The sequence below is a fragment of the Bombus vancouverensis genome, chromosome 5 (genome assembly GCF_051014615.1).
Source record: "Bombus vancouverensis nearcticus chromosome 5, iyBomVanc1_principal, whole genome shotgun sequence".
In the NCBI taxonomy this organism is placed as follows: domain Eukaryota; kingdom Metazoa; phylum Arthropoda; class Insecta; order Hymenoptera; family Apidae; genus Bombus; species Bombus vancouverensis.
In genome coordinates, this window is record NC_134915.1 from 17,410,944 (window position 1) to 17,429,766 (window position 18,823).

The window sequence follows — 18,823 nt, forward strand, 5'->3', positions numbered from 1 at the left end:
AGCGGCGAATGAACGACAAGAAACAAAAAGCAAGTAGGAAGATATCGCGTTAGTACGAAGACCGAAAAAAACAACCTTGATTGGCAAACAGCAATCCTTCGAAAGAGAGAATGGGCTGTGGTTGTTTACGTAATATTGCGCAATACTATTGTTCGTTCGGTTATTTACCATCTAGCGCGGTTATAGTTGGCTCGATGCATGACACGTGTATGATCGCGCAAAGTTGTACTGAAAAACAAATCAATTTCGCAATCAAACGACAATACACCAAACGACTATAACGCTTAACGTTCACTAATCCGAACTTTTCTATTGGTTTATCCAGTATTCCTGGTAACAAATACTGTATATTGTATGTATTGTATTGTATAAGGAGTAGGTTAGAGAACAATTGTATGGACGATGACGACAAATAAAGCTTAATGATGTAAAACGTCAAGAAAATAACGTTCATTGTATATAGGCTAAACGAATCGAACAAAATCAGCATGAAACGCGCTTTTGTAAGATTACGTGTTTTTAACAACGACATCGCCTCGTAATCTCTCCTTCGCAATGAAGACGCTATGAATCGATAACTTTCGAGCTATTGCATAATATCACAACTTAGCTTAATCAGTGTGCGCAAGCGCTTTGCGTATCATGAATTTTTCGTTTGGCAAATGATCGCAACAGGTTTTTGAACAAATCTTTTAAAGCTGTTTCAGCATTATTGTTTATTGATTATAGATTCTACATGAAATAGTCACTGTCAAGATAACTGTCGAAAATGTTACATTTGTCGAATGTATATACATACATATACTGCTTTGTTATTGTGAACATGCCTATCATCAGTCGCGTATATTCTTGAGCGTTTACTTGTTTGCAAAATACAAATAGGAGCGTAATATGTACAAACCAAATATTTAATTACTTTAATAATTGGATTCCAATTCATTACGCATCACTTTTTTAATCGTCTGTCTTTTACATCGCAAAGACCGGTACGAAATGTAAAAACTCTTATACTTTTAAGTTTATTTTAAAGAAAGTAAAGAGTAACACTTTCAAACAGAAGATAAAAATACCTCAGTACAGTCTCATGGTATAGTTATTCAAACTATTAAATATATATAATTACAGTTAAAGTTTTAAAGACATCAAGCAGATCGATGAAAGGTGAATCGGTTGACGCAGTTGGTTCAATACAGACATATGTCATATAAATGCTAAATGTTGATTGATTTCGTGAGGGCACCACATACCAAATGATATTTATTTGCGTCGATAATATCGATGAATCGTTACATTCATCTCGACGTCTCGACTAGGTTCGAGTCCACGCTATTCTTCGAGAATAGATTTTGTTTGTCGAATTCAACCCGATAACGATTTTCTTGAAATTCGTGACTCCCAGATAACAATGCTATTCGAGATTACAAAATATTTGCTCGTGAAATATATCGATTCGTAACACATCAGGAAAATAACACTTTCGATAATTTTTCGAAAGTGAACGATGCCGAAGTAAGAATGGAATTAATTTATTCGATTAAAGCAATGTTCTTTTACCGTGGCGTGACAATTGTTATTGCTTTATTTGCCAAACAGAAAAAGGAAGAAAAAATTACGGAGAAGAGAAACATTTTACTGTCTTCGATTGGCCAACTATTGCCTTTCGTATCGAAACGTATTGTTGAAAGCTGAATGGATTCATTAACGATCCCGATGTTCGTCAAATTTTTCAGATCGTAGGTATATTTATGTTATTAGTCGTTATTATTTAAAATTATATAGTTTAGAAATTTGATCATTTTATCGTTATGCTGCGAATAGAAGCGAATGCTAGATTCTGAAAACAAAATCAAGATCCGAGATCAGCTGTTACGACGATAGCAAAATAAGTACATACCTGCATATTTACACTTCGGAAACTAAACGAAGAAGGAAGAGTTTGGTTACCAGTTTATTTACTTCCCAAATGATGCCTCTTCCAGCTTTCCACATATTTACGATATTTCGCAAACTACTTCTTTCGTGTCTCGAAGGAAATCGAAAATGGCTTCATGATGGAATCGTGATCATCCTCGTTTCATTCCGAGAATTCGATCTCGTTCTAATTCCTTCTAAATGAGTATGATTCTGTCTTGTTTCGGAAAATCCAATAGTCTTTTTGTGCTGAAAAAAAAGAGTTTGATAGAAAGAAACTTGCAGATAACGAAGTTTGATCCGATTGAGTAAAGATAATCAGCTCACTTTTTCGTTCCTCGATTCGAGTCAACGACAAATGCAAACTGATCGTAATGTTATTGATCCGATCATATGCAAATATCATACTTACATAGCTCATCGTCGAATCTGAGCCTGCTTTACTCGTAAACAAAGCTCGATTTTTAGGTTAGAAAATATCAACGTTATTGAAATAATATCATACTTTCAATAACAGAGAAAGAAAGTGAGAATGAGAGTTTTTTTTTAATGATAAATAAAGGGAAATTCCATGTTCTTTGTAAGATACACTGCGACCATCTTTCTTCGATTCATAATCAGAGATACGCCTTTCGTATCGTGGCACAGTTTTTAGTAAACATGATTATTTCGGTTACAACGATTTTAGAAGTACAATGCATCAGGAGATCACGTATCATAATAGATAGGCAATCTATTGATGTCAATATTCTTATTAAAGACATTCCTTAATCTTCCATTTCAAGTATGCCAGCAATATTTTTTTGTAATATACGTTGTGTATAGGTATGTAGCGAACACTGAAATTGAAAGTCAAATTAACGATTAATTACCTATCTCGCTTCCTAGTTGGCCCGCTTTCGAAACGGAGAATGCGTTTCGCTTTTTTCTAAACGAAACTGAAAGCGACTTGATCTTCCTTTTCATCTTAGAACGTTCAGAAATCTACACAAACAACTTTGAATGACCGAATTTGCAAACTAAAAAGAGGATAAGAAGGGAAAGAAAGAAGGAAAAAAAAGACAAAATGTGTTTTCTTGTCTTGTCTTGTTTTCATGTCCACATCGATATCGTTTATTCCTTTTCTTCGGGTTTATTGCGCAACTTATGAAAAATGAAACGTGCTGGCGCCATTACCGCCGCCATTATACAAAGATAAAAATTGACGCAAATGTTACGTTCAACGACATTTTTGTAATCATAATTAATAACAATATTCTTCTCGATCGGATGAAAGAACGTGTTTTACGATGTCTCAAGCAATGTTCCATTATTTCCATTAACTACTCCTTATTCAACAGCGCGAGGAGATATTATGCAGAGACAAATTCGGTCTACATCGGCATTGTCATTAATTTTTATATCATCGAACGTGAGTTTACTTTAAAGAGGTTTCAGTTATAATCGGTAACAAGTGTACAGATTTCGGATCTTTTCTGATAAGCGAAAGACGACAAGATCTTTCTTTGAACTTATCAGCAGCGTCCAAGGTAATGCTATATCGGATAATTTCGTTTTCCGGGTCCAGTAGAATTTTTCGTAGGAGGAGTAAAAGTGGTTTGGTGGACCGTTTAACGATATCTGTTACCAACGTCATCGTGATGCTCTTTGTGAAAAATACGTTGGTCGAAAATATCAAAGAACTTAAGCTTAATAGATAAGCAAATCTTACTCTTATAACGATAACTGTTAAGGTAAAGAAAGGATTCGGAAATACAAATAGTTTACTTCATTTCACACAAAACAGCTATACATATGTCGGGTAATCATTAGGATTTAAGGCGCGTAACGATTCTTCGTTTGAATTAGCCATTGTTTTACGAAACAGAGAATATATTTACGCGAATAAACAAGATTTTACAAAATATTATGAACAATGAGTTTAATAAATGATAAGATTAACAAACGATAAGTTTAACTAATAATTAGATTAAAGAATAATAAGTTTAACGAACAATAAGAGGAACGAATAATATGTCTTACGAATAATAAATTTAACGAATAACGAGATTAACGATTGATAGGTTTTACGAATAATGAATTTAATTAACGCTATTGACAATGTTCCGGGGTTCAAACGAATCCACGGTCAACGGGATAACTCTTTACTATGCGTAGAATAATTTTTAACACAAAAATACGATTGCTGAGACACTCGGTAAATTGCTCGATGTATCACTTTTCAAGGCGATCACACGAATGAATATCCGATGAAAATCTTTTTCGCTATACGACTGCATTTGTTTGTTATATGCTCGCTGGAGACATCGAGAAGGTTCCAATCGTTGTTGCTAGGCAATTTCTGTCAAAAGTTTGTTGTGTACTCTTTGGAAACATCGAGAAAGATCGAAACGCCGTTACTAGGCAGTTTCTGTCTGGAGATTGATTCCTAATACAACGTGCGTCCCATTATATCGACATCTCTAAAGTACAATTCTATGTGATTTCTAGGGAGAACGATACAACCGAACCACACCTTCGTCGGGCAAAACGTTTATCCTGTCACGACCGGCATACTTCAAATCCGACGGACTGACGATAGAGATAAAGATGTGGCGGCACTCGGCGACAATGTATATCGCTGAAGTGCCTAATGAACCATCAACATCCCAACGGTCCTTCCACCGAAGGTTCTAGAAGAAAGAGCACGTGGCAACGATCGCGGACGCCTAGCAAATGCATGGACGGTGGGGATGTTGAGGGATGACAAAAGAAAGTAATCGGATCCGATCGAAAGTAAAATCATAAGAGTCAGTCTTAGAAAGTCACGCCTAGAGTTCGGAAGTAGATTGTAAAGTATATTGATGTTAGAAAAAACATAAAGTTTTCTTTTTTATTTTTTACCTCAAATTCCTTTTTTATTTTGTTATTTTACGTGACAATCCCGTGACCGTGGCTACGTTCGGCGACCAGTTATCACCTCGAACCCACTTTCGCTTTCACAAATATCAAACAATTACAAATGACAATTGCTTAATTACAGTTATGATAAAATCTAGGCTAAAGCATTAGAAGGCTTCCTCAAAATTGCAAAGGGAAGGCTCCGGTTTTCCTTTCATCCCCGACACATATATATTACGCTCTGAAAACCTCGATAACCTTCTTGCACGCACGCTTGTTCTCAAGCGACTCTTCTAACATCTGGCGACAGTCTTTTGTCTCAACTAAGACCTGGACGCCCCCTAATGCTTACGCACACACACTCGCATGTACAGTGTAAATGTATCATCTACCCAACAACAACTTAAACTCAAAAGGTATGCAATCGATCATTGTATCTATCCAATTCTCGTGTTATCAACGTATTCGTAGTAATAATTTATATCGTTGCTCGATCAACTGTTTGAACGAAGGTCATAATGTCGATATAATTCGATAAGCCATTAGATAATTCAATAAAAATAGATAAAATTGACGATCGGTAGCCAGATTGTTGACAACTGATCATTCGACTGCATCGATTCATCATGGATTTTCAAATCCGACTTGGTTTCCTACTTCTCCTCCCTATTTTTTTTACTGCTGCCTTTGCGAACCTTCTCGATGCCGGGTAAGTCTTTACCATTACATATTTATGGTTAATAAACACGTATATACATTCGGATCGCATAATCAGTTTCGCTAACACATGTCCTCACTGTGAAATATCGTTTATACGTTTTTGGGGTACAGGGAAAACGACATCATGTCTGAGAACGTATCGGCTAATGTTAATAAGTTGTTCGACGCGATGTTACCCACGATTCGCAAATTTATTTTGAAGCAAGGATTGGATCCCATGAAATTGGAGGATGTATCTGAAAAACTGGTATTTATGCCATCAACTTGACCGAAATCCTTCGAATTTGAACGTCGATCATTCTTTTACTCTTATTATAGTCAGGACTAATAATTCACGACAGAACTCTGAGTTTAACGAATGGCTGGCTTCAAGGACTATCGAACGTAAGACGGGCGAACGATATTATTTTATCTTACCAAGATGAAAGTCTCACTTTGGATGCTACTTTAGCGTTTGACGTTCTTGACGTAAGGGAATAAACCGATCAAAACGGCTCGACCATAACCCGATAATTTCTGGAAAGTTACAGAACAAAAAAATTATCAACTTTTTAGGCTAATTACGAGTATCTTATTAAGGACTTGTTGATCACAAAGAAGGGAGAAGTTCATGGTCGTCTCAGAGATATGGAGATGCGATTAATCATTGCATTCGATATGAACAACTATAAAATTGTCATCCCTATGGCCAAGATCGTTAAAATCGAGTAATTCTCATTTGTTTTTGCGTTAGCACAACTTTCCATCGTTTTGAAAGTGGTGCACAATTTTTAGAGCATGTTGAATTAGTTCTAATCGATTAATCTCTATTTTGTTTTCAGTAAGATCAACGTCATTTTTCTAGATGATCCGATAGTAAATGCTGCGGCCAAAGCCATTACTACCATATTTCGTAAAAGCATAACAAATATGGTGAACAAAGAGTTTTGGAAGGTAATGCAAGAATACGTTGATAAAATCAACGAAAAGATTCCTCAACCGGACCCACTACTGGAAAACCACATTATCTAGTTTACAATTTTATCTAATTTATTGTGTAATACCTGGTGCAACTTTAATGAAAGGTTATTTGGTGAATCTTTTTGTCAAGTGTAAAAATTCAAAATAATAAAGAGATTTTATATCTTTTTTCGACACGTGCATCGCAAGCAAAATTTGTAACGCTATCACGGTCGTGTATAATCAAGTATAGTGCATATATCCGGCCGTAATTTCAAATTTAGAACGATACGTTCAGTCCAGACAGTAGTTAAAGGAGTACTTATATTTTCAACAAATTCATCCAATCTTTTTATTTCGAGTATACACCGAGTTAATAGGTTACAATTCACGCTTTATTCCGACAACTTTATAGACATAGATAGTTACGCTGGTGCGTATAGATATAAGTTAACTAGGGATTGAACTAAGGGTAGAACTTGATCAAGAGATGCGACTGAACCAAGGATAGAAGATCAGTCCGGAGAAGTTGACTGATCTAAGGATGTAAAACCAGTCCAGAGATGTTGACTGATTTAAAACTGAGAATCCAGTCAAGTTCGGTGACGATGCTGCGGCGGAAGAAAGTTAGCGATGGATGTGTCTAGCGTACGGGACCATCGGATTTGTTGATGACAATTTTGGCTAGGAAAGTGAGGGCTATAGTCATTGTTTCTGATTGGATAAGAAGAAGGTCGGTGGACAAGGAAGGGTCTTAACCGCCCCCAATTATCGACGGTTCGATGTCGATGAAATGTTTAGATTATCGGCGGTCCGATGCGAACACCGATGCCTGATATGGTTCCCCAAGAGAGGTTTCCGCGTCTTATTACCTACGCTAAATACTCCACTGACTCGAAAACGTTCTATTATTCATCACCATCGTTATAATTAATGTCAAATTTTTGTGTAAAAAATACTGCATGCAAGGGAAGATCTAAATCTGGATTTTTCCTTTGTTCTAGATATATCTTTAAACTATCTATTAGCTGTCGAAAATCGGGAAATAAACTACATAATTTTTCAACAGTACGCTTCAAGTCATTTACTGATATTTCTGTGCCATTATCAAAGATATTAGCAAAAGTAAGCAATGTGCTAACAAATTTAGGCATACTACCAGGTTTCGAAGTACTACCTTTTACTGTTTCTTCAAGGACCTTTTTTATAAAAGAAATATTTATACGTACATCGGTAGCAGCCCCGCTAGCAATTAAATACTCAGTAGCTTCCAAACTATCGAAAAATGTAGCAAAGCATACTGGAGTTAGGCCGATATCATTGCCAATATCCTTGTCTACACCTTTATTTATCAAATCTTCGATCATTTGTTTATCATTATATACAGCAGCAACATGTAACACTGAAATGTTAAGCTTACCAATAAGTGTTTGATCATCGCTAGTGTTAAGCACTGTTGCATCTTTGTTTAGCAAGAAGTCATAAACATCACGGTTATTGCCTATAGCAGCAATAAATAAAGGTGTTGCTCCTAATATATTAACCGCTTTGATATTCGCTCCTCTTCTTAAGAGAAATTCAACGACATTAAGTTTCCCATGAAAAGCAGCTGTATGCAAAGGTGTAGAACGTGCGTTATCAATAATATCTACATCAATTTCTTTAAACTCATCTATAAAATATTTTACAACATCCAGATGGCCATTTTGAGCAGCGGCATGCAATGATGTCCAACCATCTTCGTTAATATCTTTAGGACGTGCTCCCTTTTCCCATATAAGATATTTTATTACATCTAAATGACCATTGGAAGAGGCACAGTGTAAGGGTGTGAAGCTAGGTTCATCATCCTTAACTTTGGCATTATTCGTTATAAGAATTTTTATAATGTCTAGCCAATTAGCAAATGCAGCCAAATGCAAAGGAGTCCATTCTCCTAATTTCACATTTACTATATCCTGTAGTTGATGTTCCTTCTCAAGGTTGTTTAGAAAATTCTTGAGATCTTCTAAGTTGCCACTTTTTCTAGCAGCACGAAACTTAGCATGCAATAAATATACATTATATCGCTCAGGCTGTAGAATTTTAAGAGTGTCTATCTGGCCACTGGAAGCAGCCAAAACTGCTGCTGTTCTACCAATACTATCCTCAATATCAATCAGCCCTCTGTTCGTATCGACAAGAATTCTAACGATATCTGAGTAGCCGTTGAAAGCAGCAACGTGTAATAACGTCCAGTCTGAAGCCTTTTTTGTAGTTAGAGAATCGTAAACAATAGTAGACACAATATCAATTTTTGCTTTCTTATCTACAAATAGTTTAACAACACTTGCGTGACCATTTTCAACAGCCATATATAAAGGAGTTCTGTTATACTTATCCTTAGCATCAATAATCTTACTAAATTTCTCTGGAAATTTTTCTTCCATTAGTATAGCCTCGTTTAGTATAGCCTCAACTGCTACATTATTGCCATTTTCAGCGAGCAAGTGCAAAGGGGTAGCGTTATTATAGCCGCAAGTAGGAATAGAGTTAGAATCGAAATAAAATTTATGAACTAAGTTTTTATATCTACTTGCATAGTTCCAAACAGAAGTAACATGACTTGTATTCTCTTTAGATATATTTTCATTATTTCCTATTAATGTTAGAGCCTTTTCTATAACTTCCTCTTCTTTATTTTTCTCTTTCAACATTAGTCTTATTACTTCCTGTACTAATCTGTGAATACTTGCCACTCCCCCTTCTTTCAAATCAATCATTGAATATTTATCGCATAGCTCAACGCCATCACAATCAAACATTTCGCTTGCAGGAATCTTGTCAGGAGCAAGATAAGCCATGACATTTAAAATATCTATAGCTTCCATGCCATGATTTTGATCTTTTTCTATCTCTTTTAAGGTAGTTACCCAAGTTGTTAAAACTGTTTCAGAATATCTGCCCTTAATTTTGTGGTAACCCTTGTTAAGTAATTTTGTGTTTTCATCAAGTTCTTTCAAATAATCGCTTATCTCAAATCTTTTATTCCTTCTTTTACTGGACTTTTTCTCTTGATTGATATATGTAATTGCTTGCCTCAAGGCTAATGGAAAGTATTGTAATCTTTTTGCTAACTCTTTTATGTCTTCCTTTTTTAAACCATCTTTTATTTCTATGGAATTTTTAATAAACATTGTAGCTTCTTTTTGAGTAAAAACATTTAATTCCATTACATGTATTTGTCCCTCATAACCTATATCCCAGTCCCGATTACGAGAAGTGATTAAAATGTAAGGTATTTTAGCACTAGGAGGTAAAGAGGTTGGTAAAAATTTTGCAATAACTGTGTACTCTTCAGCGTTATTGAATATAAAAAGACTTTTCACGTCGATAAAGTGCGTATAAACATCTTTAACAATAGATTTAACTTGTCTTTCTTGCATATTTTCACCTATTTTTTCATTGATTGGTATTTTCAACTCTTCAACTGCTAAGTTTTTAAACGACGTTAAAATTTCATCCGTTGCAGACTCTATCCATATAACATTGTTATTATAGTGTTCAGCATATTCTACAGCATATTTTCTAACTAATTCAGTCTTGCCTATTCCTCCCAAACCAATAACAGCAGTCGCTTGTGTTATTAGTGCTCTTCTATCTTCATTTTGTAATTTTTCGTGTAACCATTTTAACTCATTACCTCTTCCAGTGAACGACTTTACTGGATTTGTCATATTGTAATAAATTGGTCTTCTTACCTGTATACTTTTTGGTGTATCATTCATTTTATCAATCTTTTTATTAATATTTTCTATTTCATCTTTTAATCTTCTTCCTGAAAAAAAATCATCTTTTTTGTACATATTATTTAATACTTCTTTTGCTTTTTTTATCACCTCCTCTAATGATAAAATGTACTTGTGACAGTCCTCATTTGATATCTGTGTCGATCCTGATGTGTCCTTTGACTTTCTCGAATCACTACCATTGCCTTCTTTACTACAGTATTCACCAGTGGTACCATCATACATTTCTACTAGATTCTCGTACACTTCTGAAGTTTTATATTCTTTATCACCTATTTTAATTGTATGTCCAAGTTTAGGCATTTTAGGGATTTTTTGCATTACTGTTATTATAAAGCTTTGTCTAGATTTACCTAACTTTACACCTTCGGTTATTAAGTTAACAGAGACAGAGACATTCGTATCTGGATTATCCTGTTTACATTGATTAACATAATTTATTATTCTTTTCGTGGCATCTATTGCTAACTTTTCTATTGCTCTTTCCAAATACTTATCAGTGATCATATTAAACTGAATTTGATAGTTGCAAAAAATATTACCACCAGCTTCTGCCAACATATTTTCTAATTCTTTTTCTTTTATATGTCTAAACACTTCAACAACTGTCTTAGCTTTTTTTCTATGAATTCTATTACACAAATATTTTGCAGCAACAACGAGTGGGTATACTGCAATTGATGCCCACAGAGAGATCTCCTCTATCACTTTTGTTGCTGTTTCCCCTGCTGCATTTTCTGCTGTTATATTATTTTTTGATGATATCTCATTTCTGTATTCGTTTAATGTTTTTATAAATCTAATAACAAATGTCTTTATAAATATTTCTAGGCGCTCATATGTCTCCTTTTTGTCAGGATCCGGAGAAATACTATCGCTATCTACTTGTGTAGAATGTTGTGGCTGTGGCTGCTGGTTTGTTTGGCCAGCCTTATGCTCGTGCGGCTCATTTGGCAGTTTTTGCATCGTTCATAAGAATAATAATAAATAATAATAATATAAGAATAAATAAGAAATAGAGCAATATCCCCTGAGAATTCCGCGTCCTTTAAATGCTCTTGCTAAATCTGCAAGCAAAAAGATGCAACACTCGTTTACTAATTTAATTATACCTAGATACAATTTTTTAAATTAAGTTTTGAAGGAAACTAACGTTTTATAGCTTTGATTAAGCTCTGTGATATATGTGTGAATTTAACACTTTATCGCGTATATACTCGTTATTTTGCATAACATTGTTAAGTAATTATATATTTAAAAAGTAGCTGCCATTCTGGATTTCAATGATTTTTTAATATGTTGTAAAGGTCAACATTTTGCGTTGTAACGCATACGCTGTCACGGATGCACAATTGTAGGCAGAATTCACTGTGTGGTACAGACAATTTTTTGCAACTATACCCAAAATAGCAGCAGCTCTGTGAATAATTATCGATAAGGTTGCATCATGTTTTAAATATAGTTAGATGACTTTGAAGAATCGATGAAATAATCGAATATCGATTTATAGTTTAGATCATTGCCGAGTTTAGTAGGTACATGCTCGTAGACATCGTGCGCAATAAAATGTTTTCCAGTGCGAGAAATTATTTTATTAGGTCGCTTTATCGGTCATGAGCGAACTATTTTGAAAAAAAAAAATGGATCTTAACTTTATTAAATTAGACAAACAAACGATGAGGTTGCGTGCAAAGCTGTATCTAGGCGAGTGCCTTCTTTCATTTATACGTAAGTATTCACGTACATGTCCATACATTGTACTACATATAGTCGTCTCTGAATTCAGTCGGGCAATCATAAATAATAATTCATAATTATTTCCATGATTTCTATGAATATTTCTATGAATGATAATTTCTATGGATACCTAATGATTTTTGAATATGTGTATAACATTTTGAGTAACTTTTTCCTATATTAACAAAAAAGCTACCATTACAGTATGTATGTCTACAACTGTAGACTCCAACTACAATGCCCCTATGGATCCTCCCGAGGTTTCATATACATATATATGTCGGAGATAAGAGGACACCGGTGCCTTCCCTCTGAAACCTCGGGAAAATCCATAAAAACATTGTAATTAAAATCTACAGTTGTAATTAAACAATTTGCCATCATTCTACCCAATTGTATTTGTTTGAGACTTGTGACAATGAGCTTGGGCTCAAGGCGACAATTAGTCGCCGAACGTAGCCGCGGTCAACAGGACGAACTCTCCATCTAACAAAGGCATTGAGTAACCCTATAGCTCTCCTTAAAAGAAAGATTTGTAGCGGCACGTGGCAGTAAACATTCCAACGGTTTCTGACCCGTAGCTCGCCACACACAGATCCTATTCTCCGGGCAGGATGTTTACCAGATGCCGACGCGTCTCCGCAGTACGTGATCGGCTAGCCCGAGGACCGTCATAAACACTAATATCTAGTTACCTAAAATCCTTCAACAGATAAACAGTCTTTGTCCCAGTTACGGGAAGACAGGAGAGACCTATTTTTCCACGAACGACGTCTCCCACTAGCAACCTTCCCTCGAGGGCGGCTAGCATCCTTTTCTAACTACCGATATGGAGATTGGCCAATTAGCAGCAACGTCAATTTCCCTTACTTTCCGAACGTAGGATATCCCCGACGAATCCGATGATCTCGTGTCCTTAGACACACCCCGTCATAGTTTTCCTCTGAGGTATCACCGGGACGGAAAGTCATTCTCTCTTGTGATCTCGTCGAGAAAAAAAGATTAACGCCTTACGGTCAGTGAATATTAACACAGAATCCGACTTAGATTTTTGCGAGTGCGTACGACTACCGTCCCGTTGTCCGCGGATTCGTTATCGAACCTAAGACCATTGCCACTAGCGTCGCGAGTGTGTGATCATCGTGAGTTTGTGTCAACTCCGTAACAATTCTGTGTGTGTCAATAAAAATAACTTCAGTGTGAAAAAAAAATCATGGATAGCTTCAGTGAGGAATCCTTATCTGCCCCAAGCCCCCGCAACGAAGACGACTCGGGCCTAGATTCGGACGCTCACTCGACATATATGTGTGTGTGATAGTAATAATGGCGGTGTCAATGTTGTATTCGATTTCTTCGAACGTATTGTACTTACATACGTATACTTTCAGAAAATATTGGGAAATGGAAAAAAACTGGCTTTACTGGCGCAAAAAGAACAAAGCGTAAACTGTCTTGTGCGAGCACTCGAGTTATACTGTACGTTAGCGGCTAAGAAGTCCGGATACTGTGACTCATGTGTTATCTTAACCACGCCCATTTCTTTGGAACATACGTTTTTGAACGTAGTTGTGAAGATTTTATTTGGGACATCACAACGGCAAAGGAGGTTTAATACGTATGACAGTCTCAGCAAATAGTATGCGTGAGAAAGGCCATGTTCCTTCCAGTTCGATAATTTAGACTCGCATTCCTTCCAAGTGAAAGCGAATTTACAAAATAAGTGCACACTTGAGTATTTATAATTCGGAAACTAAACAAAAACAACGGTAAATCGGAAGAGTTTGGTCCACAGTTTATTTGTTTCCCGAATGATGCCAAACTTTGCTTCTTTGTGTCTCGAGGGAAATCGAAAGTGGCTTTGTGATGAGATCGTGATCGTCTGCGTTTCGTTTCGAGAATTCGATCTGGCATGGTGTATTTTCGATCTTTTTTTTTTTTTTTTTCTGTACGCGGAGAAATCCTCATGGACACTCGCTGCTGCAGTAATCGCGTAACAGCAGAGTAGTGTCGGACTCCTACCGACTAAAATTCCACGATGACCATCCTACGCGTGTGACAGGAGTGCTTCAGGAACCTCTTATGAATTAACTTCCGTTGCACCCCCTTCTCGCGTCCTCTTGTTCGAGCCAGTCCTAATACCTCCCGACTATTGAATTGGCGTTAGGGGGGGTCATTGCCTCTAGCGCTGTCGCTCCTTCCAGTCGTGATCCGTTGGGACGGCGGTGGAGCGGCTCTAGGTCGTCTGACTGCCATCCTTCTCCATCGTCTTATCCTACAGAGGTGAGAGTTTTTCTTTTTCTCCCTTCCCGCTCGCTCTTTCGCGAGCATAACTCGCTCGCAGAAGAGGCGGACTGCCTCGTATTCCTGTGACCCTCTCAACATCGCTTCTACAATCGCTGAGGAGGTCAACGTTTCTCCTATGGCGTGCCGCAGAGTGTAGCGGGGCAGCTCCCACGCCGGACAGAGCTCCAGGGTGTGCTGCGCTGTGTCCCTGCCCTCTCCGCAGTGGTGGCAGATGTCTGTCGTCTCTCGCCTTATTCTCTTCAGGAACTCGCCGAACACGCCGTGTCAGGTAGGCACCTGGGTCATCTGAAGTTCGTTCTTGTATGATTACGGAGGAAAGCTCGGTGTGGGTGTGTCTTTTGAACTAAGGACGTGGATTGGTTGTACACACTTTTCGTTAGAAAAGTGAGGGTAACGATCCGCGATGCCCATTGGTTATAGCTAACGTTACTAAATGAAGATTGGAAGAGGAAGCCTCCTACCGACGTGGCTTCGGGTGACCTTGTTCATGGGAAAAACCGGCTTTTCCGTTAGACAAATATCCACCTTTTCTGTTAGGTAACTACCCGCTTTCTCCGTAATTTATAAGTACGCGCAATAAACCTAAGGACTGTTTTCAATAACATACATACCAGACCAGAAAATACTTGCAGAATTAAAGGTTCCTACAAACTAATAAGATTCAGTTTATGATGGGGCCTTAGATTTATCGAGGGTCTGTATAATGGTGCTTGGGCCTTGACGTTCAGACAATGAAGGACGTCGCACGGACCATCTCACGCGACGTGACACATGGCATTGATTTAAAGGTTAGAAGTTCTTTTTTTTTTTTATTTATTTACATTTTACAATTTGTCCAGTAGGACATTTGGTAAAATATTATAGCTTAGTGGTATAATAATATAACATGTGGATGGCTACCCCCAGTGGGATACCATCTTCGAATTTGATTAATTTATTTCTTTAGTGTGGTGAGTGTTTGTTTGTTAGGTTATGTCCTTTGTGAGATCTGTTGGGTGTTTCCTTTTTAATCTTCTTTTTATGTTTGATGCGCCGACCGTTTCCGCTGCCAGCCGGTTTAGGTGCGTTGCTATTCTTTCTCTGTACCTTCTTGCACATCTGTTAATCTCCTCCTTGATAAAGGTTAGAAGTGATCATGATTTTGTCTCGCTTCGGAAAATCGAATAATCTTTCATGCGTTGAAAAAAAAAGGAACGCAAAATGCCCGGCCTTAGAGCTCGGTAGCGGGCGAACATTATACCGGTTGAACTGATCATCAACAATTAACTCGCTATTTATTTCTTCAAACGTCGATTTACATATCTCATCGATTAATCGAGAGTCTCCTTTACTCGTAAATAGAACTCGATTTTCAATGTTGGAAAGTAACAAGAAGGTTATCGGAATGATACCATATTTTTAACACAGTGAGGGGCGGGGGAGGAAGAGAAACAAACAGAGACAGACGGTCAAAGAGTTTTAATCATAAAGAAAGAGTATCGAAATACGAAGCAGCGAAGAACGGATATCACGTTATCACAACGACGGGCAGTCTATCAACGCCAATCTTAATTAAACACAATCCCTAATTTTATTTTTCAACTATGCCTGCAATATTTTTTTGTAATATACGTTGTGCACAAGAACGCAGCAAACACTGAAACTGAAAGTCATCCGAGGTACATATATACCTACCTCGCTTTCTAATTGACCCGCTCTCGAAACATAGAACCGATTCGCTTTCTTCTACGAAGCTGAAAGTAATACGATCTCCCTTCTCATCTTAAAGCGTTCGTGAATCTATACAAACAATTGTCAATAATCGGATTCATAACCTAAAAGGAGGACAAGAAGGGAGAAAAAGGAGAAAAAGAAGAAAGGAATACATTCGAAATCAATTGAAAAGATTTGTCCTTCCTTTTCAGTATTCTCTATTTCCCTTTATCGTCTATATCGACATAGCCCATTCCTTTTCTTCGGGTATATTACACAACTTATCAAGAATAGAACGTGCTGCTACCATTACCGCCGTATACAAAGATGAAACGTTCAGTATCGATGCGAACGTTACGTTTGACCACATTTTTATAATCATAGTTAATAACAACATTCTTCTCGATCGGATAAAAAAACATGTTTTACGATGTCTTAAGCAATGTTCCATTATTTCCAGCAACTACTCCTTATTCAGCAGCGCGAGGAGATATTTGCAGAGACAAATTCGGTCAGCGTTAACATTGCCATTGATCTTCATGTTATCAACTGCTATTTTCCCGATAAGGAAGAGACGAAAAGATCGTCTAGATCTATGATCTAAGATGCTATATCTAGTAATTTCGTCTTCCGGGTCCAGTAGAATTTTTCGTGAGAAGAGTAAGAGTACTTTGGTGGATCGTTTAACGACGTCTATCAACATCGGCGTGACTCACTTTGTGAAAAATAAGTTGGTCGAAAACATCGAAGAACGAGCGTGCAGCGACGTACATTCGAGAATACCTCAAGGATAAGCAAGAAATTTCGTGATGATAATTCAAACTCAACGGGTATGCGGCCGACGACGATTTTAAATTCCTTTTAGTCCAAATTCTGTATAATTCATCAACGTATTCGTTGCAATAATCTATACCGTTGCTCGATCAAATTTTTCAATGATGGTTGTAATGTCGATATAATTCGATAAGTCTTTAGATAACTCAATAAAACTAGAGAAGATTGATGATCGGGAGCCAGATTGTTGACAATTGATCATTCGACTGCATCGATTCATCATGATTTATCAAATTCTACTTGGTTTTCTATTTCCTTTTTCTATTTTGTTTACTGCTAGCTTTTCGAGCTTTGTCGATACCACGTAAGTTATTGCCACTACATATTTATCGTTAATAAATACATATATACATTTAGATCGTATGATCAGTTTTGGTAATACATATTCTTGTTGGGTAGATGATACATTTACACTGTACATGTGAATGTGTGTGTAAGCGTTAGGGGGCGTCCAGGTCTTAGTTGAGACAAAAGACTGTCGCCAGATGTTAGAAGAATCTGGAAGAGTCGGTTGAGAATAAGCGTGCGTGCAAGAAGGTTATCGAGGTCTTCAGAGTGTAAGATATATGTATAGCTGTTGTGTGTAAAATAAAGTAAACGATTTGTATTTCCGAATCCTTTCTTTACTTTAACAATTCTCACTCTGAAATATCGTGTATTTGTATTTGTCATCCGCGAAATGTCGAATACTTTGAGGAGAATCAACTGCTTCTAAAATATATCTTTTTTTACGGCACAGGGAAAATGACATCAGGCTTAAGAAGGTATCGGCTATAGTTAATAAGTTGTTCGACACGATGTTACCCACGATTCACAATTTTATTTTGAAGCATGGAATAGATCCTATGAAATTGGAGGATTTATTATACAATTTTCCTCCCTAATGGCCAAGATCGTTAAAATCGAGTAATTGTTATTTGTTGTTGCGTTAGCACAACTGTCCATCGTTTTGAAAGTGGTGCACAGTTTTTAGAGCATATTGAATTAGTTCTAATCGATTAATTTTTACTTTGTTTTCAGCAAGTTCAACGTCATTTTTCAATGTAATACAGGTGATCCGGTAGTTAATATTGCGGCCAAAGCTATTACTACTATATTTCGTACAAGCATAACAAATATGGTGAAGAAAGAATTTGCGAAAGTAGTGCAAGAATACGTTGACAAAATCAACGAAAAGATTCCGTAACCAGAACGACTATTGGAAACCGACATTTGACGCTACCTAGTACCTTTCTCTGATTTTATCTAGTTTATTGTGTAATACTTAGTACAACTTTGTTAAAAAATTACTTGGTGATGCTTTTTGAAAAAGTTCAAAATGATGAATTTTCATTTTGCTTCATAAGCAAAATTGTAACTCATTCACGATTGTATACAATCAAGTATAATGCATATATCCGTTCGTAATTTCAATTTGGAACGATACATTCAGTCCAGACAGTGGTTAAAGGTGTACTTGTATTTCCAACAAATTTATCTAATTTTTTTATTGCGAATCACAATTAAGAAAAAGCAGTTTCTCCTCAAGAAGACGTATAATACCGTATAATAATAATAAGAGACTACACTTATATATTTTAATAACAAATTCATTCTGTCATTTCACAAACAGATTTGAGTAAGCCTTCGCGCTTAATAAATAACTATACGAAAAAGATTATCATATAAGTGTGATTGATATATCGTTTCTGAATACAGATGTAAGTACTCGTTAACTTGTGTTTTATGATACTTTAGTCGAACCGGTTCGGATCGAATTGAATCGAACGAAATAGGGAAGAGATTAGTCGAATCATAGGGAATCGAGTCGAGTCGAGCCAAATGAATTAAATAAATCGAATCAAGTAACAACGAGCAAAGCCGAGCCAAACGATGCCGTGCAATGCGATTACGACAGAGTTTATGGCGATGGCAGGAGTCGCAAGCGGCAAGCGTTACCGATGAGTAAGAGGCCAAAAGGCGAACGTGAACGTCGCATCGCGTCGTATCGCGTTGTATCGCGGCGTAGTGAATCCGAG

The 18,823-nt window shown here is 36.8% G+C and overlaps 2 protein-coding genes and 1 long non-coding RNA gene across 9 annotated transcripts; 2 read left to right on the top strand and 1 right to left on the bottom strand.

The window, feature by feature from the left end:
* Positions 1 to 690: 690 nt before the first annotated feature.
* On the bottom strand, positions 691 to 13,451 carry LOC117158575 (uncharacterized). 7 transcript variants are annotated; one of them, XM_076618745.1, is made up of 4 exons: positions 13,348 to 13,451; positions 10,592 to 11,305; positions 2,324 to 10,510; positions 691 to 2,160 (listed from the first exon to the last, which is right to left on the bottom strand). In XM_076618745.1, exons 2-3 carry the CDS (start codon positions 11,202 to 11,204, stop codon positions 7,359 to 7,361), a joined length of 3,765 nt encoding a protein of 1,254 aa, XP_076474860.1. In that variant the 5' UTR covers positions 11,205 to 11,305; positions 13,348 to 13,451; the 3' UTR covers positions 691 to 2,160; positions 2,324 to 7,358. The 7 variants fall into 7 exon arrangements, with proteins under 7 accessions (XP_076474860.1, XP_076474858.1, XP_076474862.1 ...); XM_076618743.1 differs by having other exon boundaries at positions 691 to 1,834; positions 1,895 to 2,160; positions 2,324 to 11,305; XM_076618747.1 differs by lacking the exon at positions 13,348 to 13,451 and having other exon boundaries at positions 2,324 to 10,282; positions 10,351 to 10,510; positions 10,592 to 10,729.
* Positions 5,363 to 6,651, top strand: LOC117158576 (uncharacterized). Its single transcript, XM_033337638.2, has 5 exons — positions 5,363 to 5,500; positions 5,623 to 5,758; positions 5,830 to 5,979; positions 6,067 to 6,218; positions 6,333 to 6,651. The coding sequence occupies exons 1-5, from the start codon at positions 5,418 to 5,420 to the stop codon at positions 6,520 to 6,522; spliced, it is 711 nt and encodes a 236-aa protein (XP_033193529.1). The 5' UTR covers positions 5,363 to 5,417; the 3' UTR covers positions 6,523 to 6,651.
* LOC143302719 (uncharacterized) lies at positions 13,393 to 18,656 on the top strand. The gene is made up of 4 exons (XR_013058458.1): positions 13,393 to 14,547; positions 14,912 to 15,067; positions 16,432 to 17,711; positions 17,826 to 18,656. It is a non-coding gene; the product is annotated as an uncharacterized LOC143302719 (long non-coding RNA).
* The last annotated feature ends 167 nt before the right edge of the window (positions 18,657 to 18,823 follow it).